A 27,090-nucleotide genomic window follows, 5' to 3' on the forward strand; every position below is an offset into this window, starting at 1 on the left:
CCAGCCCGCAGGAGGACTAGCGGCAGCACCAGTCGCTTCCAGCGGAGCACCACCCACCTCGGAGGTGGCAACCGTAGCCAGTGGTGCGGCACCCGTTGGACTGGTGTCAAGCCCAGCACCACTCACGAGGCCGACCACTACGGACCCTCCGGATGGAGCGAGGCTGGCCCAGGCGGAGTACTCGACAGCGGAGGCCACCAGACCGTTACTCGCCTGAATAGCAGGCAGCGTCGACCCAGCTAGGGAGGAGGCAGAGCCTCGTATTTTGTACATGGACGTTTGTTTTTTCTTTAACAAACAAACTGGGGGTAAGGGGTTGTAGCAAGCATGTGACGCCCCCCAGGCATTATGTTCGTTCGCCGCCAGGCTCGGTGGCCTGCTAAAGCTCGGCAGGCAACATTGGTCACCGCACCGCGATAAACACCGACGAGCACGGCTGCTTGCCGGTCAGTCATCATTTAGCACCACCACTCTGCGGAGCGTCCGTCTAACGGAAGGTGCCACAAGCCCTCCCTTGTTCACGACCCGGGGTGGATCGTGACAAGTCCTTTATATGCTTACTTAAGCAAGCTTGCTGTATGCCCTTGGCAATGTAAACTTGCTCTGTAAGCTTACAACCACTGGAAGCCATCATAAAATTTATTTTCTTCTTTTCGGTCACTGCATGCCTTAGTAAGCTGACATGATAACTGCTCTGCTCACATAATATCTCTCTCTTCAGGAGGCATTGCAGCACTCCTTGATCAGTCAAGCACATCACTGGCCAATTTTTTGTGAGACTTTAGGATGAGTTGTATGCAAAGCCGTGGCCTGAAAAATCTGGGAGAGGTTCAATTTGTGAAATTGCGCAGTAATTCAATTTATGTTCTTGTGTCCTAAGCTAAGCAGCAAATGGCCACTTCTTGTGTTTCATCTAGCGTTTGGTGCAATGAAAGTGTGCATTCTTTATCTTTTGCAGCACGCTATCGGGGTCAATCACTGCAGGCTGAAAACTTCTACCGCCATGCTGTTGACATGGGACCACGAAATGGTGTGCATCCTACTTCGTGCATTCCTTAGTTAAGTTGATATACAGAGAGTGCACATGCTTGACCTATGCTTTTCTCTAGGTATGTCCGAATTTATATTGATATCTTGACAACTTAAAAAAAAAAAAAAGAACTTGGACGCTTCTAAACATTGCTTTGTTTTCAACCCACATTTCATTCTGTGCTAATGATATATGATTGTGTGTAGGGGGAAGTTTACTGCTTAGCATTTAGTTTTTTCTATTAAAACAGCAGCAGCTTATTTAGTAGAGCAGCAGTAGTACAGTCGAACCCACATATAACTTAAGATGAACTTTTGCTTGAAAGAAACGAGAGCCGTGCGACCATCAAAGTATACATTATTTCAATGGCATAAAATTTCACGTATAACGAATGTTTTTAAGCCCTGCCGATCGGTTACAGCGAACGGACAGCGTAAACCCACCGTCACGATGCGAAATAATGACGACCTCCGACCCCTTTGCGCGCACTGTCCGTTTTCCCAAGCCTCCTCAGAGACAAACTATCCATTTCGTACCCCTCTCCTTGTCATCACGCGCTGCCCACGGGTGTCAACATGTGGCTTCCAAGATCGCCCTCCCGCCCATCCTCGCAACTCTGCTCCCCTCTCCTCACTCTTTCTTGCAAATCCATCACGGTCTCTGCACGCGCGCTACGGCGCTGTCTAAAATTCAGAAGTGTTGTTTTCTGGCTGTTACCACGAAGCAGGCCTCTCCACGCTAGTCTCCATGCTTCCTCGCTTCCGTGCTTTGTTCTAGTCGGGCCCGAGTTGTAATTCAGGATGGTGGACAGGAATGCCGTGCCTGTAGCGGTCACGAAATGAAAAGTGCTGAACATGGCAACGAAGCAAGCAATTTTTCAAGGAAATGTCTCAAGGTGCTAAAAACTGTGAGTTGTTGAAAAAGTACAACATGTCTAAATCAACCATCTCGACGATTTTAAAGAGCAAAGAAAAGATTGCCGGCTCTTACGCCAACTTGAAGAACAGAAAGCGCCTGCGGAAGGCCACCTATGCGGACGTAGAGGACGCACTGCTTTTAAGTGGTTCGTCGACGCACGGTTTCACAACATGCCGATAAGTAGACCAATGCTGCTGGGCAAAGCCAAAAACATCGCGTTTCTGCTAGATTTTCCGACCTCTGCCCAGGCAATGGCTGGCTATGTGGATTCAAAGTGCAGCATGGGATTGTTTTTAAATTTATTGTCAGCGAGGCAGCTTCAGTAAGTGACCAAGACGTTGCCACTTGGCTTGTAAGAAACCAAGCCATTACTGCAAGCTAACGGAGCAGGACATGTATAACACAGACGAACCTGCATTATTTTATCAGATGCTGCCAGACCAGACGCACACCATGAAAAGTGACTCATGTGCTGGCGGCAAGAACAGTAAAGTGTGCGTTACAGTACTTCTGTGCACTAATATGGATGGCAGTGCCAGGCGCGTGCCCTTTATAATCGGAAAATCAAGAAGCTGTGTTGCTTTCGAAGCTGTGTACCTGTGCGCTGCCGGCATAATATTAAGGTGCGGATGACGCACAATTTATTTGCAGAGGGGCAGGGTGAGTTTGACCGTGACATATGGAGGCAAGGAAGGCGCATGCTGCTCGTGCTCGGCAACTGCTCAGCATACAATGTGTGAACTTCGCTTTCCTGCCACCCAATACCACTTCGAAAGGGCAGCCGCTTGACTTGCACATAATGCGTGCGTTTAAGGCATCGTGTAGGCGCCGCATTGTGGAGCGCTTGCTCATCGCTGTTGACTGCCCGATCGCCAACTTGCCACTTCAAGTTTCACTGTATTCAGCTGTTGAAATGATGAAGGCGGCCTTGGCAGATGTGAGAATTTTTAAATCCTTGGGGAACTGTTTCTGCAAGGCCAGCTTCATTGACGCAGTGCCTGATGCCGAGCCTGATGTTTCCGAAGATGATCGGTCTGGCGGTGATTTGTGGCAGCGTGTCGTCGACTCCAACATGGGGGGCTACGGCACTGGTTGGGATGACTTTATTTCTGCTGATCAAGACGCTGATATGACGGAGCCGTGCACGGATGGCATCGCTTGCGAAGTGCGGGCAGAGAGCGATGCGGAGAAATCGGATGACAATGAAACTTCGGAGCCAGCGCCCATAAGTGTGCCTGTAGCAATAGGCTACATAGAGAGCCTCGGGCAACTTGTCTATGCCAAGGGTGTCAGCAAAGAGCATGCTTCTGCTTTAAGTAAACTGGAGACCGCCCTCATCAGATCTGCACTGCAGAAACATATGAGCATCACGAACTTCTTAGCAAAGAAATAAAGTTTGTGTTTTCACTAGCCACTTTTTTTTTTCTTCTTTTTAAGCTGTCCACTTACTGCGAGCTTCGGGGCATAACGAACAGACGCTGCCTAACGCTCAGGTTCGTTGTAAGTGGGCTCAGCTGTAGTAGATTAATATAACAGCAGCATCTGATTTTACACATTTTAGTGTCTGCCAGTAATTAACCCTTATAGACAGGGGTCGCCTACCGGCAACAAACCAGAAAAAACTTTTTTTCTTGCGTTTCAGTATTGGGTACAAAGTTTCTGGCTAAATGTCTTCGGCCAATACTGTATCACAGGCAGAAAGCATCATTTGTCGGTTGAGAGCAGGAACAGAGCACAAGGAAGAGGTTTGACACACCACTCGCTTTTTTGGGAAGCACAATCAGAGGAGACAGATCTCCGGCTCCTATGGTATCACACATGTAATATAAAGCAAATGCAATGTACACCTACGGTTCACATATGACGAGAACTGTCTGTACAAGTTCCAAATGAAGCCAGAAGTGACTCAGGGTGAAGCCTGCTTCCAGTTTTCTGCCTGGTGTTGCCCCGCTATTGCTAAAGAAGGTTCTGCAATTTTTTTTTGTTGTTGTTGTTGATTGGGGTTATTCTGGTATTCTGCACATTTAGATGAAAAATAAACATTTTTCTGCACACATGCCTGGTCTTTAAAGGGTTAAATAAAGATGTTTAGTGTAGTAGTGTAAAATGCTTGCATTAGCATTTGCAACTGACAGAACACTAATACAGTCGAACCCTCTTATAACAATATTAATGTGTCACGAAAATTCCATTGCTATTACTGATAATTGTTATAACCGGGTTGCATGAAAAAATCAAAATAGGGGAATGGCAGAGCTGTTGTGAGAAAACTATAATGGCAGAGAGGCCAGTGCCCCTCCCCACCACCTTCCTATATCGAGCTGCTGATTGTGTTCACTTGTTTAACTGCTTCCTGGGCGCTCTGATCGCGTGTGACAAGCCGCGGCTGTCAGCGTCAAAGAATTGCACTGCTATAACAACTGCAAAGAGGGGTCACGGGTGGCAAGCAATATGCGAGCACCGCCTAGGCATCGCCTTGGTGGCCCCAAAAGGGGCCTTTTAAAAAATTTCTAAAAGGCTGCCTCGGCAGCCTGTCAGTTTGAGCAATCCAAAAGAAACGCTGAGGAGAGATAGCCACAAGCATCTCACATACTTCCAAGCATGTGACATACGTCACATACCTCTCACTGGCTTGAACGAGAAAACCCTATATCCGTCAGCCTTGCATGCTTTACGCGAACCTTGCCTACATCCAAGGCATCCAGGTGCTCCACGTAATGCAGCAGAAGGTTGCTCGCGAAAACGAAGCCCTGGACGTACGTGAATCCATCTGCAGGCCCTCCTGTAAGGACAACGTTGAGACAGCCTACCCTACCATGTCATTGCTGCCGTCATCACCGTCGCTATCTGATGCAAACACATTTGCGATGATCGCCTCATCGGTTAGAAGCACTTAGTTTCAAAATCTATAGCCGTGTGCTTTCTTTTCACTGGCAACGTCGTGCATTTCTGATGATCAGCGGGTGGATCAGCCATCTTCCGTTTCGGTGGAAAATCAAACGAGTATGAGAAACAGCGTGGCCAGGAATGATTTCGACGCAACCAACAAAGACGAACGCGAGTGGTTATGCTGTTTGCAGAAATGCGCTGAATGAGGAGCCAGCGAGCAACATGCAAGCAATCTACAAGCAGTGCAGTTGGCGTGGTCCATTCCTGTTTCGGAGGGTGGGGCGGCGTAGAGCTATGGGCGCAGCCCCTCCGTGTTTGGAGGGGTGGAAGGGCGATGGGAGAGAGGCATGCAGAGATGGCTGGAAAGTGAGCGCGCGGCGGCTGTTGGAGCAGTGCCCCATTGTGCTGAGGCTCGACTTTCTCATTTTCTTTTCTTTGTTTTCAAGTATTTCGCATTTCACTACCTTTCGGCTCAGACACCCATCAGCCAGACTTGATCATTCTAACCCATAATGTGGCATCGGGGCATTGTAGTAAGCGAGTTATTTCACCATGGAAAACTTAAAAAAGTTGATGGTGCAGCAGCTTCTCATTGTTATAACAGATATATTGGTAAAACCGGTATCGTTATAAGTGGATTCGACTGTACTAATGTACTCTGCAGAGCACAGTGCCAACTAGTCTTTTAGATTAGGAGAACTCAGCAGAATACTAACGCAAACAGTTGTTATGTCACCTAGATGTAAACGTTTGCAAAGCAATATCAGCCAAATTTCTAACACTAATACAAAAACAGGACATGCTCACTCCTAAAGGAAAGTGCGCAGCAGATGACGATTCTACTGAGGAGCACTTCACATGTTTGTGCGTAATATTGCCAATCTCGCTGTTTCTTGCCATTAGAAGGCGCTGACACAGCATGCGTTCGACATTCCTGTGATGTTGCTAAAAATTTGGCTCATTATAAGTGAGCCAAATGCACAACCAAATGTCAACCAAATCCAATGCTGTATCCGTATTATCCGCACAGCACTGACCACAGTGACAGTAACTGCACTTTGCTTTTATGCCATTGGTGATGATGATGATAAAATTTATGTTGTGGCGCCATCTTTAGTACAAGCTAACATTTGTAATCGACGGCCTCTGTGACCTAGCAGCACGTGTGGCTTGCCATGCATGCCACTAAATCTCGGAGGCCACGTCCAGCCGACCCGCCGTGGTTGCTCAGTGGCTATGATGTTAGGCTGCTGAGCACGAGGTCGCGGGATCGAATCCTGGCCACGGCGGCCGCATTTAGATGGGGGCGAAATGCAAAAACACCCATGTGCTTAGATTTAGGTGCACGTTAAAGAACCCCAGGTGGTCGAAATTTCTGGAGTCCTCCACTACGGCGTGCCTCATAATCAGAATGTGGTTTTGGCACGTAAAACCCCATAATTCATTCACGTCCAGCTAAGACACTGTAAAGTGCCTAAGATGAAAATGAATCTCGGAAACAGCTCCCAGTTGTCGTTATGCTTGGAGCATTATGACACAAATCTAAAGCGAACAAAGGCTACCTTACGAAACAAATGCACCAATCAATGCAGGATGACGACCTGATAGATCCAAAGCACCTGCAGTATACTAAGACTCTATTGTCACTCCCAAATGTAGCTTTTTGGCTTACTTCATGCTGTTTAAGTTGCCTAGGTTGCTTTTGTCCATTTTCTACCCAAGTAAGCCTTTATTATTATAAACCATGGCTGGATATGTAATGATTAATTTGTAATTCAATTTCTTTTTGGCTAATCAGTGGTCTGAGCTGTGCTCTGCCTACAGTATTGCCAGGATTGTATGGTTGTGAGGGGTGGATAATGAGAACGAAGCAAAATGAGCCCTTACATTATACCAGTCCATTACTATTCTCTTAAATTTTACAAGGTCTTATACTGTGATAGTGCTCAAACAGTGCAGTGTGATGTGTTACTTATCAGGTCTTATCTGGTCAGAATGCAACTTGAACAAGTTATGCGAGCCAGAGCACACACTGTTATGTTCTCACCTCAGGCTATGTGAGCAACTGATGTGCTTTTGCACCTTGCTCCATTCAGCACCTGCATTCAGCGCTCTTCTTTTATGATGCTACACTGTGCATGTACATTTCACTTTGTCCTAGCATGTTTCATGCTAGGCTGGCTGTGTATGCACTGGTGTGCTTTTTCTTTTTCTTTGGCTAATGGGCCCTGCCCCTTGTCTCTCCAGGGCACCCTTACAACCAGCTTGCCCTTCTGGAAGCAGCTAGTGGGGAGAAACTCTCTGCAGTGTTTTTTCATGTGCGCAGTCTGGCACTGCTGCACCCGTTCCCAGCAGCTGCTACCAACCTTTCCAAGCTTTACTCGAAGATGGTGTCTGACAGGTGAGTGAGCGCTTTACAAAAGCTTTCTTTGTGTCGCGTGGGTTTTGACCCTATGGTTGCGTTGGGTTACTGCGAAGGTTACTTTTCTGCATTAATGAGGTTACTGTGGAGATCACCTTTAAAGCAAACCTTTCTTTTTGGTGTATCATGGGGTTTAGATGCTGCGGTCGGTAGTGGTTGTTGGACTAGGTACGGAGAGGAGTGTGGCGGTCAGTGAGAAGTGGGAGATGGGGCAGCTGCTGAGGGCAAGGAAGAGGGGGAGAAGGAAAGTAACACACAAAATGGTTGGCACTAGCGATAATGTCATCATGCCGGCAGTGCTGTTGTGGAGACATCACAAGCACACTGGGGGTGGAATGACGCACTGGTGCCCAGTTCACTGCAGTGTCAAAGTGGATGCAAAATATTCACTTACATGGATTTTCACTGTACATGGAAACTGCATAATTTTTTATGTTAAAAAATAAGGAGGGGGGGGGGGGGGGGGCTTTGTCCATGTGTCTGCAGCCATAGGCTACGTTTTAGACTGCTGGTTACGACATACATAAACAAAGCCGTGACTTGGGCTGGTTGACTTTTGGACACCTGTCATAGACAAGAACAACAGTGCCAGACTAGGGAAAGCAGGATGTGCACACACAAGCGCAGTGTGGGGTCGATACTTGTGGACATATGCCTTTCCATTGTTATTTGGCATTGTTTTACCTGTCTCCCTAATGATCCACACACATCAGCTTTGCTTCTGTTGGTCTGTTTCTCCTTTTTGACATGCATTGGGAGTCTTTAGGATGACTTCATTAACACATCAGCTGGAGAAACAGCTGGCTGTTCTGTTGTAACATCTGCAAGTTGATAGTGCTGGCTTAGAAATTAGCTGTTCTGTAGTAAAATCTGCAAGTTTATAGTGCTTGCTTAGGCATAGCTCCGTTCTGCATGAGTATGTCCTGACTAAACCTTGTACTTTATTTTACAGTGCTGCATCCATTGGGAAGACGAAAATGACACCATATGAGTACACTACAGCATTTCTTCAGTTTCATGCACACATCTATCTTCACACAGGTAATACATGTGCGATTGTATCTTGCTTATTCGTGTAGATGTGCAAATCTCTGAGTTGTTACAGTGGTGTGCAGGATGCACCTTGTTTTTATCAATGTCTGCTGAGAAACCTTGATTCACATCCAAGGGCACAATTGTTCACCACCTTAGACGAGTTTGAAAGAGCACTGTACTACATGTTCAGAACTGATCAAACTAACGGTAGATGAGTATGGCGTTAAAGGGCCCCTCACCAGATCTGGCCACCAGATCTGGCGCCAACGATCGTTCTTGCAAAGAATTGCATTGCTACGCGCCGCGGAAAGGCCTGAAATTTCAATTCAAACGCTGTTTCCCTTTTTGGTGACGAGATGGACGGTGACGTAGTCGGGCTCCTGCGCCTACATAATCGTGTCTGCAGTGTGACGTCGCTCATGGTGACACGTGACTTCGAGAATTATTCAAGACAACATCTGTTATCTGTGTGATCTGTTGCTTGAATTGACGAATTGAAGTTTAGAGAAATAATAAAACACAAACAAAATGTCTGCATGTTTTTTGTTTTATTTCGCACCAAAGCAAGAGAGATGTACTTCTGCTTCGTCTGCTTGTTCCCAGGGTCATGCGGTCACGTGCACAGGTACCGAAACTATGAGAGTGGCTTGTTGGGCTAGTTGGTACATGGTTATACTAGGAGAATGCCAGCAAACTTGAGAGTAGAAAAAATCGAGAGGCAGACATAAACAAAGAGACAGGAAGGTGGCTAGTAGTGGCCGGTACGTCACAAATGGCTGTTTGACCAGATGAGACTTGCAATGAGGTTCTATCTTTGACAGGAAACTATTGCGTCCATACGGACCAGTGCACAGTATGGCATGGTGCGGTGTGGTGTGGTGGGCTGTGCTGTTGCAAACGTGCACTACACTCGTTTTAAGATTGTGGCTAGTATCATCTCCAGCCAGTCTGCTTTACCAGTAGCCATTTCATGCTTATATCTGCTCTCGATTACGGGAGAGCCAAGATATTTTTATTCTATGGTGGAACCATGATGTGGATGAAGATGCCAGCTACCTGAACGGCAGGTCTGGTGGTTCCGATGCGGAGTGATGTTATGGTTTGCAAATGGTATACATGTATTTTTACTGCAAAGATAAGTTATCTTATGCATGTTCCAAGTCATTACCATCTTACTTTTCAATTTTTGCTGTTTCGGAAATGTCTCTGTGAAATTTACCCTGGATAATGAACGCACCCCCAACTTTGCTTCGTTATATTCGGAAAAAAAGTGCATTCATTACACTCATATATATGGTAGTTTTTGAGTAGGGGCCCCTATCCTTGCGGTCGTAAAAAGCGCCATGCAAGAGCAACGAGTAATCAATAATAACGAGTCTGAGTACTAATATACTGTGTTTATAATAAATTATCCTGTTAAGCTCTGAATTCAGTATCGGCCGACCTAGCAACGTGGCGGGCCTCTCTCTAACAATTAGATGCATTTGTGTTAGGCCCAAGCAGCCTTCAAGCTCGGCTACAATCTTAAAAATAACAATGATTTCTCACTTAGACCTTGTTTTTTTGCATGAAATGAGTGAAAGCGAACACCTACGACATCATTCATTGCTCTTGATGGCTTTAAGTTGCACTGGGGTTGAATGTAGTAGAAGGCGAGAGCTGTCGCTTTCATGGACACAGGGTGTCTACCAACCAGGAAAACTGGGAATTCTCAGGGAATTTGAATAGTCTGGAAAAACTCAGGGAAAACTCAGGGAATTTGTGCTTCTATCAGGGAAAATTAGCTATAACTTTATTGAAAGGGAACGAAAGTCGTGTTAATGCTGGCTCTAGTAACAGAGGAATCGCAACGAATCGTCATTGATGCGGGTCATCGCCAAGAGGTATTGCCAGAATAGCTAACGACTGATTTTCCGGACACCCGATTTTTCGGACATGCCCGATAATTCGCACGACTTTGCTGCACCACCACGTACTCCATGTAGTCAATGTATATTGCCCTGACTGCAGGTCTGAAATGGCATTAATCAAAGCCACCACTGCCGCCATTTTGATTACCTCGCCGCCTCTAACCAGCACTTTCGCACGCAGATCCGCTGGTAGCTGTAGCCACCACGGCGGCAACGTTAGACCTAGCTGCTTCTACGTTCGCTATTAAGCTTCTTGCCATGCGGTGCCGTGTTTTTCATTGAAAGAGTTCGCCGCTGTCAGCAATGGCACCGACTCCACCTTTGTAATCCTAGCGACTGTATTCGTAGCTCGCAGAGCACAGCGTGCTGCGTAAGGTCAATCTCCGAAGGTTAGCTTCGCCTCAATACAGCAGTGTTACGCGGTGAAGCATAACAAGCGTGGGAAGGGGCAATTGTCACAGGACACAGTATGTATTCCTTAATTTACACCCGTGCACCCCCATCTCCTGTCACAGTACGAGCACCGATATGCTTAAGTGTACTGGCAGGCCTTAAGAGCTTTTCGGACGTGCCTGTGGCAATTTTATTCCTTAAAGGCAGTTAAAGACATGCATTCATTTTTTTCGGACTGCTCGATTTTTCGGATGTTATTGCGGCCCCTAGGGAGTCCGAAAAATTGGACGTTGACTGTACAACTGACCAAGAGGATGCTTCAAATGGTCCATGGAGTAAACACGTGGCAGAAGGAGGATGAGAACAGAAAGGACCGACGCACTGAGGAATTAACGGGAAAGGAAGCGTGGCGCCGCATCTTTGAAGGAGCTTGAGCTCAAAAAAGAAAGTGTTGGTTGACGCCGAAATGCAGGTGGCCCTCATCCAAACCAAAATAAACTCTTTAAAGCAGTGAAACCCAACACTGAGATGTTGTGTACGGGCTGAGAGTATGTCGGGACAGTTGAGGTTGACTTCCCAGCTGCTGAGAAAGAATCTTAGTTGTGACAAAGTTCAGGCCTCATACCGATGAGCTTGCTATCAGTTGATAGAAATAGCTCATATTCAAAAATATTTACTTGTGTATGCATCTCCTTTTCATTCCTATTTGAAAATGTTCGACTCAATTTGGAATGGGTTTTACAATTTTTTTTTTCGCTTGCATTTTACTAACACCTTCCTACTGTTTTCTTTTTAAATAAAATAGATGTTACTCCAAACTATTCAGGCTGTATTAAATAATCTTTTTTTGTTTCAACGTGCTTACTAGAGAGTGACAGCATCGGGCAACATGGTGTCAGCCTGTCTTGACGTAAAACAAAGTTCTGGCTCATTCAGGGAATTCTGCAAAGGTGCTCAGGGAAAACTGGGAAAACTTGGGGAATTTGGAAATGTCAACTTGGTAGACACCCTGGGACACTACTATGTCTGTTGGGGCAAAACTTCTACGTCAAGTTTGGGTCGAAGCGGTATTTCCGTGACATGCTGTCACCAACACAATTGAAAACCTGTTGTGTCTCATACATGTGCAGTGGTGCTGACGCTATTTCTTTGCGGCTGCAAAATCTTTGGAGCTTCTATTCTAAAACTCTGTAATGAGCAGCTGCTACACCTTCAAATTTTGTGTGTGTTGTATGCTTAAATAAACTGCTTAGTACTAGAATGTTCCCATGTGGCATCATTGGCTATAACAATTAAATCTGGCTATTTGGTGTTGGTGCCAAAAAGAAAAGGAGTGCAAAACCCAGGAAAATAAAATTAAAAACGTGAGCTGCTTTGCCATGCCTGTCTTTGTGCTTGTTGTTATATCCAATATAATCTTAAAACCAGTATCATTATAAGTGGTTTCAACTGCATATTCATGGCCTTGCACTTCGTGTTGTCAAATTCTCTTGTTAACAATACTTTCGGTTGTATGTAATGCAATGTGCAGTTGACTTTAGTGGTACTACAAAAATTTGTCGATTTATCTGATGGGTCAAGTTAAAGGACGGCAAAATAACCCACCAAACTCGCCATCACCTCTTTGCCAAAACGACCCATCAGCAATATCTTCTGTTTGTCAGGGTGAACAGCATAGACTATGGGACAAGTGATACGAAGAGATTCGCTTATCCTGTTATCTGCACTGTTCACCTTGTTGAATGTAAAACCAAATAGCCCAGCTTAGAACTTTCCACTGTTAGTGCTTAAAAATTTCTGGACATAGCTTGCTGTGCTGAGTACTAATGTGTTTAAGTGCCTAATCTGCAGTGGTCTTGTGCCGGAACAACACAGCAGGGGTGTGCGAATACTGAATACTAGTAGATTTCAAATTGAATGTTGAATCGAATAATAAAGAAAGAAAACACCGAATATCGAACATCAGAAAATCTAACACAAGGTTTAATGTTTACAAATATTACGCAAGAAAAGACAGTGCTGCACATGCTTGGGAGTCTCCTAGTATTGCATAACAAGAATGTAACTGTAACTGTAAGAATCAGTAACTCGGGTACACAGAAATCAAGGTATGCAGTATGCTCTACTTTTATTAAATAGTGTGGGGGTCTCACCTGTGCTCTTGGGACAAAGGAACGACAACACATTAGTGCAAACAACCACAAGGGCATTTATTGCACCTTTCATACACTAATGCTTGCTAGCCAAATTGCTATCTACAGAACGAGCCAATAGGCATGCGACAAATCTAGGAAGTCTGACTCATTGCGACTGGATATCAAGCGAATATGTTTGCCCCATGCTGGACACGAATGCCTGGTCGTTCGCGCGTACAGTCATGCGAGTGGTGGCACTTTGAACGATCATGTTCGTCTATTCCGGTGTCATGGCCTCGCGAGGCAGTCTCACAGAAGCATGGATTGGGGCACACGTGGAACGTCTGCGTTACTTGCTGACTCCAAGCCAGAGAGAAACAGCCTTCTCCCTTTGGTGGCGTTGGCAGCGAAACACTCGTTCCATCTCTCGTACTTTTACTCGAACATTTACAGCTAAACCGCTACCATTCACACTAGCCAATAACTCCTGAGTATGCGAATAAACTGCTTATTTGCTCCTATACTCCACTTGTGCTTTTAGCAAGCGAGACTTAATAAAATTCGGTGTAATCACAGAAACTTGCTAACATTGTAAATATAGTACTAGGATGTGGAGATAGGTTTATTTAATGGTGAGAGCACCAGTTCGGTATTTGAAAACTATTAGAAAATTATTCTATATTCGATTCGGTCTCGAAAATTACCATTCACAAACCCATAGTTAAAGTAGACAAACTGAAATTACCGTATTTACTCGATTCTAAGCACCCCCTTTGTTTCACGATCACGATGCCTAAAGTGAGGGGGAGTGCTTAGATACAAAATATCTAAAATGACCCCCCCCCCCTTCTTCTTTTTGCAGTGATATCTCAACGAGACGGGTGCAAGAAATAATTTTATATGGCAAACATTTAAAAAAAAGATACCTAGGTGCAGACAGTGAACCCACCGCTTATGTGGGTTCAGAAAGCAACGCGCACCCACGATGCCCGCAAAACTTTCTGAGCGCCGCCGATACCAGGCCCACGTGACAGCATGCTGATATAGTTATCGAGGTCGCTTTCGGCCGGTTTTGGGGAGGGGCTTAGTTTTTGGTGTTCTGTGCCACCATCTGTCGTGCAGTGTCAGAACGCAGCAAAGCAAGACACGGCCGCCTGGATCAGCGTGTGGCGGCGGGGTACCCTAGCTGTCGCGTGCCAATCCAGGCGGCCACGCATAAGAAGCTAGAGATTGTGCCGCCGCCGACGCACCAGCTGGGAACTCTGATGGCTCCGGCTTGATGACAGAGTGAACAAGGGTGTTAGTAGCCTGGGCTGCGCGCTCTTTCTCACAAAACATGGTGGTGCTTAGATTCGCATGCAAACTTTTTCCAATTTTTTTTGCGAAAATAGCAGGGGGTGTTTAGAATTGCGAAAATACGGTATGTAGCACTGCTTTGCCATTGCGATATCTCTTCTGGAGTTGATGTGTGAGACACTTGGCCACCATTGCTTGGTGCAGAAATGAGCAGAGCTGAGGGTGTGCTGAGCTCTCTGACAAGCAGCCTGCCCGCGCTGGTGATGGTGGAGAAGCTGGACACATGGCAGCTGCTGCAGATGGTGGCCATCTGCATGTTCAGCCAGCAGCACTGCACAACGCAGGCACCGAGCACGACTGACTCGAGCACTGTCGCCCCCCCGCACAAGAAGGCCCAACACCTTCTGCTCGACCTAGTCGGTGTGTGCATCCCCTGTGTTCATCAAAAGTAGCGTTGGTCGCTTAGCGAGAAAGTCATTAAATCTAAGGAGTTTTTAGTCACCTTAAGGACAACTTTGCCTTTTTAGTGTCTTAGCAACTTTTTCAGTGACATTTTTGGGATGGTAATAGTTAGTTAGTGCCTTGGTAAAATTACTCAAGGCACTTTTGCTAAGTTAAATGCCTCATCCCCATTTTGTCCCAAGTGATATATATGCGCCTCCAGTTGTCGCTGCTTCTAAAGGCATACTGAAGAGCTTACTAGTGAGCTAGCTATCTTGGTGCATCAAAACAGCTTTTCTAGGCAAAGCACAATTTTGAGATCCGATACTGTTTTAGAAAATTAGAGGTTCTTTTCCCGTTTTACATTCCAACCATTGACTCGCCACCGGAGGACATATGAAGCTATAGTTTAAAAGATAATAAGGGGGAATTGTCTAGGGGAGCAATTAAAACATAAAAGAGTAAATTCCAAGCAAGTCATCATCACTTAGCGATGCCCGCCATGGTTGCTTAGTGGCTATGGTGTTGCGCTGCTAAGCACAAGATCATGGGATCACATCCCAGCCACGGTGGCTGCATTTAATGGGGGTGACCATGTAGATTTAGGCGCACATTAAAGAACCTCGTCAAAATTAATACGAAGTTGCCCACTATGGCGTGCCTCCTAATCAGATCGTGGTTCTGGCACATAAAACCCCGTAATTCAAATCACTTGCTGACCTTCACTAAAAGATGTTTTGGGCCATGATGTGGCAACTTCATCAAAATAAAAATGTTACCAACACTGATAAAAAGGAGCCGCACCTTTACGAAAAATGGGTAGAGGGCAGTGGTCAGCTTTGCCACTGGAAAGATATGACAGCTTATTCTAGCTTCTGTCAGTTGGCACTTCCATCGTAGAAACACTGGCCTCACACCACAGTGTTTGTTGGTTTTGCTTTCCACTGGTTCTGCTTACTGCTGGTCTCTTGTTAACCTACCCACCGCTTGATTATGCCCAACTCCAGCGTGAGATCCAGTCGTAGTGCATGGTGCACTGATATGTGGCCACTGAGTGTGCACTGCATCATACATCATGCACAGAGGCAAACCCTGCAGTGTGTGTGCCACACAAGTCCATCAGCTTAAAGCGGTGCGGTAATTTGACTGTTGCTGCCTGCCACTCCCTCTCAGTAGAGAGGGAGTCCAGACAGAAAACTCTGTAGGCAGTAGGCTTCAAGAGAACTTCATTTGTTTATAATTATGTGGCACTTGGGCATCGCATTTCTGCCACAGTTGAGAGGAGTCTTCAGTTTGTCACAACTTTAGGCCTAAATACAGGCAAGTAGATTGACTGTGGAGCAGCTCTCTTCTGCCAGTCTTCATAAGCAAGAAGCAGTCTTAGTCAATTCAGACAGTGCCAGCAAGAGAGAAGCACCAAAAGAAAGTGAACATTACATAAACACAGTGTTTCATGTTGATATGATATCAAAGTTCTTGCGAACAGAGTTTCATATAGGCACCACGAGGCAATCGATCATGCAACTTTACCAGTGGCAGGGATTTCACTCGTAGCATGTGGAACAGACAAGACTGCAGAGGAGAAATACAGAACACATGGAGGAAAACAGCCAATCTTGTTTGCTTCATTGTTTAGCTATTTTCTCATGTTGTGTGACCTGAGGCCCACCTGAAGGTGAACTGCTGCTTTTCTTTTCCTACCAATAATTGCTGCATTTTGACATCTTTACAGCATGTCACAAAATTGCCTATTTTTGTAAAACAAGTAAACATCCACCAGTTCTTGCTAAAAGCATTGAATGCAGCGAAATTACTGCACCCACATGTCCCATTAAGAGGCAGGACGTTCTGCCTCGTGCTTCAACACCACCCCTTTTCTTAATAAATTCGGTGAATGGTGATATTTTAAGCTGCATTATTTGCAGCTTTTTCACCATCCCACTTTTACTCTGATGATGTTCGGTAGAATAAATATTGACCAACCTACCAACCAACCTTTCTGTATGGTTGAAATGTGCTGCCACTATGTTCTTTTTTTTTTCTTCTTCTTGCTATAGAAGTAATAGTTCTGCTCATTCAACATTCTTTTCTCTTTTTTCTTCCAACGTACAAGGGATGGCACTGGTAATGAATGCAAAGTGCTTGAGGATTAAGCACAATTTTTTTGAAATCTGCCATTTCACTGTAATAAGTCCATTTCATTGATGTGATGTGCTGAAGATGTAGTTCTTTGCTAAGGATAGTTCCCAGGTTGCTACATTGATTGTTTAGAAAATTCAGTCATGGAAATATATAGTATTTGCAACATCCATATTTCCTCTGCAGACATTTATTTAGACTGAAACTAAGTTTTGATGGCAGTAGCTTCAGCACAGCAAGACAGCTAGGCTTTGACCACATCTAAAAGATGTCATTGCAGTGGCATAGGCATAGACTGTCATGCAATTGTGTCATTATGAACTGTTGTGGCATTTAAAGGGACACTAAAGGCAAATACTAAGTCAAGCTAAAGTGATGGATTAGTGATCGAGAATCTCTAAGGCGTCAATATTATTGCGAACAGAGCCTTAATAATTGAGAAATTTAGGTAAATGCAGGGACATGATGAGACTCCCCCGGGACATTCAAGCACTTGCCCGATGACGAAAGGACTCCTCAGATTAAATTCTGTTGCTAATACTCTACAACTCGGTGCAAAAAATATCCTTCTATTGTATTATAAGATGAAATAAAATGCCACTTGTGCAGTTCCATTTCATGTTTAGAAGAAAGAACTCATTGAAATTACTGTTGACAATGACGCGAGTGGTCGAAAGGTGTTGTTTTCACTCGACTCTGCGCCGCCCACGCTTTCACGTTTCAGTACTTTCCTGATCGCATAGTGCTGCACTGGTTTTGCTGGCTCGCGAAACTCGCACAAACCTCAAGTAGCAGAGAATTCAACTTCCATGTGATGTCGTGGGATGCCAGAACGGTCTATGCCACTTGACCAAATAGCAGCTGCAGCGGCGAATCTGCCGCACTGTCTTGACTCGGTGCTGCCGTCTGTTGGGCGCCGTTTTACTCACTCACGGCAGCAAAGGACGGTGATGGCGTATGCAATGTCACCACTCCCCCGGTTGGGTAGCGGGAGATTTGAATTTCGAAAAAGGTATTCGGACCCTTCAGATACAATTTTCACGTCAACTAAGTCTTTTCTTGGCACAAAACAAGCGTTGCGAGGTTTCTGGTAAGGTATTTAAACAGTCCACGTTGACTTAGTATTTGCCTTTAGTGTCCCTTTAAAGGAAGATGTTCCTTGTATTGCAAGTTATTTTTTTTTTTTTTTGCTTACACTTGCAGTTAACATTATGAAAAAAAAATATAGACAGTCGCCGTGTTGTTAAAAGGGGCTTACTAGCCTACTTTTGCATCTTTTTGTCCCTCTAACATTGCTTTCTTTTGCACCAAGTGTTATTCCTAACTGGAGTGTGTATTTTTATATTTTGCAGCAAGCATGTTGCATGCTTTCCTGCTGCCCATGCATGCGCTCCAGGACCCTCGAGACATGCGTGACTGCTGCAGTGTGCCTGTGGTAAAGCTGGTCCTTGACTGGCTTTTACACAAACAGGAGCTGCTGCACAGCGAGCCTTTCGTTCGAAAGCCACAGTGAGTGCTCTCTCCCTCTCCAGCAGCTTCCCTTGTACGGACGAGATGAAGCATAAGAGTTGCACTGTGGCAGCCAAGAACAGCAATGAGGCTACACTTGTGACATTCAGTTGTAGGCTGAGGACAGGCAGTTTAGCTGCAGTCTGAACTTGTGTTAGAGGTAGCGAAGGTGACAAGAGTAGAAAGCCTTGCCAAATTTCTTGCCACCACCCCAAGAGTCTACGTGTAGCTGTAAAATGGCAAATGCAAAGTTCTGCATGCTAAAATTTCATAGCAGCTGCTCATTTGAGTTCCTAAATGGATTGGTATTCAGCATGTGAATCTTGCAGCATTCTAGGGGTCCTTCACATGACAAGTTCAATGTCACCTAGCTGTTGCAATCATATGAAACCAACAGACAGTGAAGCCACGCAAAGCATAAATATCTCAACTGTGCTTTTCATTTTCTGAATTGAAATGTGGAAATAATTAATCTGAGATACATTTGCAATAGTCTTAGTATTCTTAATAAAAAGGGGAAAAATCATGAACCATTCCACTCTGTGAAGGTGGATGACCAGCGAAGCTGGATAGCACACGAAAGAGGTGACACAGAATTTTGAAGAAAGGTACAAACACATTTATTGTCTTGATCGGTGATCATTGTGACGAAAGCTACACACACACATTTACTTTTATGCATTTGCATTCACTTGTGTCGTACATTCATTATATACATTTGTGTTTTCATTTCGCAATATATCGAGGCAAAGAATTTGAGACCAAAATCACCGTACTGACTGGCAGCGGGCCAGTGCCATCGCCACCTTTGCAGAGGGAGGGGCAGTATGGGAACGCCGGCATGATAAGTGCCATCGGGGCCAACTGTGGAGGAAGACGATGAAGGCACAAACAGTGGCACGAGCGCGAGGGGCAGTATGGGAACGCTGGCATGATGAGCGGCAATGGAGCCAGCTGTGGAAGATGGTAAGAAGCGCGCAAGCAGTGGCACGAGCCATTGCTTTGCTCACACACATGAAAATTTCATTGAACCTTAACCATAAACAGCTTCACTGTAAAAAGTCAACTTGCTGCCAGTAGGAGCCAAGCCTACACCCTCTGCATGACACTTGCAGTGCTCTACGGTGGTGAAGGCTCCCCCCCCCCTCTTCGTTCACTTTCTTGGGCATCTGTGTGTATGTGATTAAATCTAGATGTGGGAGTGCTGGAAAGTGCCACTCACAACCGTAGTGGCTTGCGTAGAACATCTTTTCAACTGCAGGCATCACATAGTGCAAGATTTAAAAACAGGCAACTGGTCAATAAACCCTCCGTCATATGCTACATCAAGGCTGCCAGAGTGAATACCCTTGCTGGGCAATGAGTGACAAGTTTGCTTTCCTACACTTTCCATGGCTTAATTGTCCATTGGCTTCAGGTAGTTGTCTATAAGAATTCAGCCACTCAGTTCCCCCGATTCTTGTTGCTTAAGCTATTGCAAGGCCTTTGTCTGTGCCAGCTTCGTGTCTTAAGAGTTGATCTTTATGGCGAGTAATTAATCATTCTCTGCAATGGTGTGTGTTGTCCTGCAGCAGATGGTCCAGTTTCGAGTCGCGCACGCTCTTGAAGGCAGTGGTTGAAAGAAAACTGGCTCTTTAGGGTAGCTAAAAGCCAAGACTTCAGTCATTGATGTGTGATTGCTTTGGTATTCTGTAGACTTTGAGAGTTTGTGGCACTTTCAAGGTCTGTCCTCTTTGCAGAATTCGCCTATCAGCATGTCACTAAGCAAGGGGATGGTGTCATGCTACAGCTTATTGGTTGTCATTGTATCTGTAAATACCTGCTTAGCCGGCTAGGCAGGGCACCAGGCTTTATTTCAAGTATATATATATATATATATATATATATATATATATATATAATATATATATGAGGTACATTTGCAACAATACATTCTTTGTATTCCCACAGGGGCATCTGCGTAAGCAGGCGTTTGGTGTGTTGCAACATCACGTACCCAAGCACACAAGGATTGGCCCTTCCCGCGTTTAGCCGTGCACGGCTTAGCCGTGTCTTGGGAAAGGGGGATCCTGGGGATTGAGCCGATGCTGGTTGCTTGGACCTTTAAGGCCCCTCGGCGGAGGCAACACACCTCTTCGGCCTCGGCTTCACATAGACGGCACCTACAGACTGTTCCACCTGGAGGAAATCGGCAGTCGCCTTTTCCTGTCCTCCCCTCCAATCTTCGTCTTTCTCTCCCACTTTTCCATCTTTCCTGTCTTCTCTTCACTTCTTATTACTTCCGTATTTCCTGGCGGCAAAGGTTAACCGTGTGTAATCCAGTCTTGGGTATATATATATATTAGGTTATAGCGGCGATGCATGGCTGGCGTCTGCAGGTATTATTCCCAACCAAGTAGCATCCCCTTGTTGGGCTCAGTGGTGGGTGGCTACCATTGCCGCCGAATTTTCTAGTGTTTACATGGCAAACGCTTTTCCCCCCCTCCAAGATCGCCCTCAAAAACAAGGGCGCACCAAAGCAACATTCCAGTTCCTATTGAAACCAAACCATGACACCTTCCCAAAGTTCCATGTCCTTCACAGTGAAGGCAACACAACTATTAGAAAACTATTGCCTTAGTATCCAAATGCCTATCAAACACGATCGGATCAGACTACAAAGCATCAAAGATGGCAAGCGGAGACCTCCTGCTCGAACTGACAAAGAAAGACCAAGTCGAAAAAAATCGGTGAACTCACAAGCATCAGGGACATTAATGTCACAATCTCCCCACATCGCTCGCTCAACACCAATAGAGGAGTAATATCAGAAGAAGATTTCTTGAACCTCAGTGACGAAGAGCTCCTTGAGGGATTCCAGGAGCAAAATGTAATCAAGGTACAAAGGATAACACTTCGACAAAACGACCAACAGATCCCCACAAAACATGTAGTACTCACATTTGGTTCTAGTACTGTGCCAAGTTCACTCGACACAGGCTACCTGAACTTGAAGATCAACGTCTGACCATACATACCGAACCCTAGGCGGTGCTTCAAGTGCCAGAAGTTCGTACATGCATCACAATCATGTAGAGTAAAGTAAACATGCGCGAAGTGTAGTGCCAACGACCATCCATCTGACAACTGCAATGCTTCCGCACAATGTGTCAATGGCAAGGGCGATCATCCAGCTTACTCACGTAGTTGCCCTTGCTGGAAAAGAAAAAGAAATCATCGCAATAACTGTAAAGGAAAAGATCTCATTCTATGAAGCGAGGAAAAGGCTAGGGCACTTACCTCAAGTAAGCTATGCCAGTGTGACGCGGCAGGGGGCAGCATCACACCGGTTCCAGGAGTCTACAGGTTCCATGTCTGGCATTCCTCTAGAAACTCCAACTGCCCCCTTGGTGGCTGCAGCCAGTGCTGCTCCATCATCATCTCCGATGATGATGGAGCATAATGATCATATCCAATATGATATGATCATTGTTTCAATTCCAATAAAATGGCTTTTATCATTCGTTGGAATTCCAGAGGCCTAATTCACAATCTAGGTGACATCAAAGGTATTATAAATAAGTTATCACCAGTAGCATTCTGCCTTCAAGAGACGAACCTAGGACCCAAACATACACATTTTCTTAAAGGTTTTACTGTCATAAGAAAGGACCGTGAGCACTCCAGCCGTCTATCAGGAGGTGTCGCTATTGTTGTCCAGGGCGGCAGTAATGAGTATTATAAAACACATCGTGTTCGGCGCAGCATAGCCTTAGCTGCTTTTGCGCCACTAAACCACATTTAACTAGCTAACGTTCTTTGTGAGTGAAGTATGATCTGCTTATAAAGTATTGAGGACATTGTTCTTGTGATTACCGTATTTACGCATGTAACGCCTGCACCCCCAATTCGAAGCGGGAAAATTTAAAAAAAAATGTTTCACCACATGTACTATCGTGAGCAATATGAGCGGGAACACGGGAGCACGTGTCAGATAGCCTTGAACCCTGCTATGGGCGATACGTGGCAGCCACCATCAGAAACAAAGTGGAAAGGAAGACGCTGTTCTAATAATTGTTGGCACTCCCACCATGCATCTCTTTACACAAAGTGCGGAACTTCGCATAGCCAGTGCACATTGATAAAGCTATTTGATATTGCAGTTACTGATAACTTTGTGCATCGAAGCATGGTGAATAGCAGCACTGTTTTGAAGCGTAAATATTCGAGAGCTACTTCCCTGGGAAATCTGTCCGTCTGTTTGAAACACATGACACAATGCGCTCCATGAGATATACATGAGGTCCTATGAGGGTATATCTGAAAATATCTTACGCTAAACGCAGGAACGGATGCCTAAGAGCTGCGCTCTTACAAAAAAGAAAAAAGAACACGACTGAAAAAAATATTGCTGTAAGTCACTGCGCACGTAACCGCCTTATCGTCTCTCAGCGGCCAGTGACAAACGCAGGCGTGCTGGGAGTGCCAACAGTTAGCTGAAGAGCGCCTCCCTTTCCCCTCTGTTTTCGACAGTGCCATCCACTTATCGCTCTAACTCGGTTTTGAAGGTACAGTCGACGATCGATTTTCCGGACGGCCGATTTTTCGGATATACCTGATAATTCAGACGCCTTCGCGGCACCGCCACGTACCACCATAGAGTCAATGTATAAAAACGTCTGAAGTTTCAGACGCGAAAAACCTTCGCCATTCGATATTCTGGACTCTTTATCAGGACCGCAGTCCACAGGTCTAAAACAGCATTAACCGAAGCCACCACCGCCGCCATTTTGATTATCTCGCCGCCTCGAACCAGCGCTTTCACACGCAGATCCGCTGGGAGTCACCACGGCAACGCTAGGCCTAGCTACTTTGACGTTCGCTACCAAGCTTCTTACTCTTCGGTGGCATGTATTTCATTAAAACAATTCGCCACTGTTAGTAATAGCGCCGACTCCGCCTTTGTAATTCTAGCCAATATTTGAAGCTCGGAAAGCATGGCGCGTTGCATAATACCGTTTCCCGAAAGTCAGCTTCGCCTTAATACAACATTGTTACACGGTGAAGCATACGCGATGTATTGCGGCGAAGCATATCAAGTGTGGGAAAGGGCAACAGTCACGGGCCAACGTATGTTTTCCTTAATTATACACGCAGGAACCTGCCATCTCATATCATAGTACGAGCACCGATATGGCTAATAACTATACTGGCAGGCCTTTAGAACTATTGCTGACATGCTTGTGGCGATTTGAGTCTGTAGGGGCAGTAAAATGCGAGCATTCATTTTTTCGGATTGCCTGATTTTTCGGACGTCTTCGCGACTCCTAGAGGGTCCAAAAAATCAGACGTTGACTGTATTTGCCACGCGTTCGCATGTTCCCGCTCATATTGCTCACGATAGTACACACCTGCATGCATGGGCTCCAAGATTGGGCTAGCACACGCCGCATAATCTCCGAGGCCATGCTGCGTGCTGGTTAATTTCTGCAGGTTACTACTAGATGGCACTAGGCTACTGTCCTGTCAACTATGACATCATCCGCATCACCGTACACAAAACGCAGAAAGCCCTTGCTATCACTTTGTGGTATCCCGCCTGCTCATGCGGCATAGATCATGCGTACTGTTGGGTGTGCTGCAGCTCAACGTTTAACTGTATTGTGCATTCGGGTGCATGAAGGGCATCGCTGCTAAATGTGTGGGTGGATATTGAACGCATGGCGTACAGTTTTGTTCGAGACCATTGTCGAGTGTCCCAGAGTAACAGGAATCCTTAACAGTATGGTTAGCACGGGGGACAATGAGCTTTGGTAGGGCACCAATGAGGTGAGCTCATCAAAAGGCAAGGGCAGCGCAAAGTCACGAGAATGATTGATTAAAAGTGGCTATAGTCAGTTGTCAGTTAGACATAAACCTGCTCCCTGTAAAAAATATGAAAGAAAAATGCAGGCCTACACAACTAAGTACGGTGATGGAGTCGGTGTGTAAGGCTGTGTCTGGCACTGTGCTTGACAGTTCTGGTCTGACCTGAGAATATAAAAGTCACTAGGCCTCAGGAGCCTTCTATACTTTCAAGAGTTGACAAGTATATTGTCAACTAAAGTGCTGCCACACCTGCCCATTTCATAAATGCCATATCCCAGAAACTTCTCAAGACCAGAAGTACAGTAAAACCTCATTCATACATTTTGAAGAAAGAAGAAAGAAAACACGTAGTAACCAGGAAAACAACCAATCCAAAGTCACTAAAAAATTTGACCGACTCAGCTGTAGTTGACATTTACGTAATGTAAAGGGGTGCTCGAGTCGTTGCAGCATGAGGCACCGACGCGCACCGACCTGGTGGGGCCCAAGCGGCACAAGGTGCGCGTTGTCGTTATTGCTGCTTCGGCAAGCTTACATTTGCAGTCCTTAATTTCTGCCCGAGTCGGCAGCTTTTTCAAGCATGGCATTTTGGTGGGTGCCGCACGAGACACCAATGGACACGTATCAAGCTGGTGGGGCCTGAGAAACCCGAGACGTACGGTATGTTGTCGTTTTCCTGTTGTGTAATGTTTATGAGGCAACGGAAAACATGAGACAGCAGAAATCAAATTGTTGGGCAACACCACAATACGATGCCGCCAGAGCAAAGCATGATGCTCACTTCGCGTCGCCTGCAGCCGAAAACGGTGGTACGTTTGGGTTATCACTTACTAAAAGCGTGCAGTACGCTTCTAACAGCACCATGCCGCACACACTGTGAAACATAGGTGAAGATGCTTATCGCAATAGGGTTGGTGGCGATAGCCTGAATGCAACTTGCCACGGCCTGCGAGATTTGCTGGTACCTTATAGGAAACTGAATGCGTGCAGGCATTTTCATGCGAGACTGGAGGGAAAGTATTGCAGGGAAGCTGCTGCGGTGGGTGGCTACTGTTCTTGAGTGCCCGCCTCGCACCTTTTCTTGTCTACATGGTATCTAGCAGCTCGAAAACATATACGATTGCAGTTTGGCGATGTACGGAACGTTTGTGGCGAAAGATTTTGCTAGCTACTAAACGCAAAATGGCAATCTGTAAAGAGGAGCAGAATGAGCAACCATGAAGGGGGAGATAAGAGCTTCAACACACAGTTAACAGTGGATATAGAAATTAACACTACACAAAACACACTAGAAGATAACAAAACTTGAATGGCTGAGAACCTTGCCTTGAGGTGTGGCTCCACGGCAGTGCATGCGGCACTGCCTTGAGATTCGGCTTCACGGAAGCTTGCGCCACGCTGCCGTGAAGCCACATCTTAAGGCAAAAATCACATATAACTCGCACGCCGACATTAGTGTTAAATTTTTTTCATTGTTGGTGCGGACTATATGGTCAAAAATAAGGTATTGTTGCACTTTAGCACAAGACTGTGAAAAAGCACAATAACTATTTTCTGCCCGCTGGTGGCATAAAATGCAATAATATTGTCTTTTTTTTTCGTTCTTCGAAATTTATTGTGTCGGACTGCTGAGTATTTTGGACACTCTTACCGTCCCCTTCATATCTGAAAAATTGGTCAGCTAATGTATTGCTTTGCCAAATAAAGCAGGAGTGTGTTCTCACCTTTTTTTTTTCTTTTTTCTTTCTGTATTACCGTATTTACACGATTGTAAGTCGACCCCTTTTTTTAAATTTGAAAGTCTGAAGTTGGGGGGTCGACTTACAATCGAAACCGAAACATGGCCCCGCCAAAAAAAAGCGATACCAACGGGAGCTACAATGTAGTTACAATTTTATGTTTGCTCTATGGCCCTACCCGTATCTTTTTGCTATCCCGCGTGTTTGTTCGCTTTTCGGAAGGGTTTTTCAACATTTTTGAGAGTCTTGCAGTGCATGCAACACTCATGGGGGGGGGGGGGGGGGGGGGGGTGTCAATAGTTGATGGAAGCGCCGCTGTTCCCATTTGCGGCGGCACCCTCAGAACGGCGGCGCTTGCGGGGAGTATCGGAAGAGCAGACACCGCTCGCGGGTTTCTCTTTCTCTGTTTAAAGCAGGACCGGCTTTATTACTAATCGGTCGTGGTTTAAAGGCATTGGTATTGGTTTGACGCGTTCCACTTGACTGCCGGCTACGTGCTACTTCTATGCTTCCCCAGTCGTCATGAGTGCTCCAGGCCCACTAATCGTTCGGCACTCGTTCACAGTAGCGTTCAAGAGGGCTGCCATCCTTTACGCCGAAGAAACAAATCACAGCGCAGCGGGCCGCAATTTCGGTGTTTCTAAACGGGTGGTGCGAGAGTGGCGACTGCAGCGAAGCGAAATGTGTGACGGCAAGTGAGAAATTTCCCACGTGCCGAAGTCTGGACGCTTTCCGGAGCTGTAGGCTAAGCTTGCGGCGTACGTCGCTGAAATGCATGATCGGTCCCTGCCAGTGAAGTGCGACATGGTCATGAAACAAGCCCGGACCTTCGCCTTAATTTTAAGGTTCTGCTCCACCGTGAGTACAACGAGTGGCTGGCGGCAGAAGACTGCGAATTTACGCCAACCGGACCTGTCAAAAGAGCCTCCCTGACGGCTGCGTGTGGCTGGGTGCATTTGGCGTGGGCTGCTGTTCTGCAAGATGTCCTGGTGCGGTCGTTTGCCAAATTTGAAATTTCGCTGGACCACGATGCGCTGTGGGACCGCAGCAACGATGACGATGGCAGCACTAGTGAAGACGAGTAGTCCAGTGACCATGCCAGCTACTAATAAATTTTCGTTATCGAATGCGCCCTCGGGTATGCTCTCTGATTTATTTTTTTTTCCGGTCAAGCGATATGGGGGGGTCGACTTACATTCGAGTCGACTTACAATCGTGTAAATACGGTACCTAGTGTCACGGCTTGTCACCCGTTCGCCATCGGTGCTAAGTCATTGACGGGGTATACAAGCGGGTTAGTCGTTCCGTACTCAAGCTAACACAGTGAAGGAGTCAGAGTCGAGAGAAAGAAAGAAAAAAAATTCATTTATTGACTTACAACGACACA

General features: G+C 45.8%; 1 protein-coding gene across 5 annotated transcripts in view; it reads left to right on the forward strand.

Annotated features, from left to right (window-relative positions):
- LOC126548565 (nonsense-mediated mRNA decay factor SMG7-like) overlaps window positions 1-27,090 on the forward strand; it is a 125,274-nt gene that overhangs the window by 20,423 nt on the left and 77,761 nt on the right. For all 5 annotated transcript variants that reach the window (XM_050196793.2, XM_050196796.2, XM_050196794.2 and 2 more), the window contains 5 exons: window positions 959-1,030; window positions 7,085-7,238; window positions 8,212-8,300; window positions 14,233-14,448; window positions 17,961-18,117. In XM_050196793.2, coding sequence (XP_050052750.1) covers window positions 959-1,030; window positions 7,085-7,238; window positions 8,212-8,300; window positions 14,233-14,448; window positions 17,961-18,117 — 688 coding nt within the window. The remainder of the gene's footprint in view (window positions 1-958; window positions 1,031-7,084; window positions 7,239-8,211; window positions 8,301-14,232; window positions 14,449-17,960; window positions 18,118-27,090) is intronic.

This window comes from Dermacentor andersoni, chromosome 1 (genome assembly GCF_023375885.2).
Source record: "Dermacentor andersoni chromosome 1, qqDerAnde1_hic_scaffold, whole genome shotgun sequence".
Taxonomy (NCBI): Eukaryota; Metazoa; Arthropoda; class Arachnida; order Ixodida; family Ixodidae; genus Dermacentor; species Dermacentor andersoni.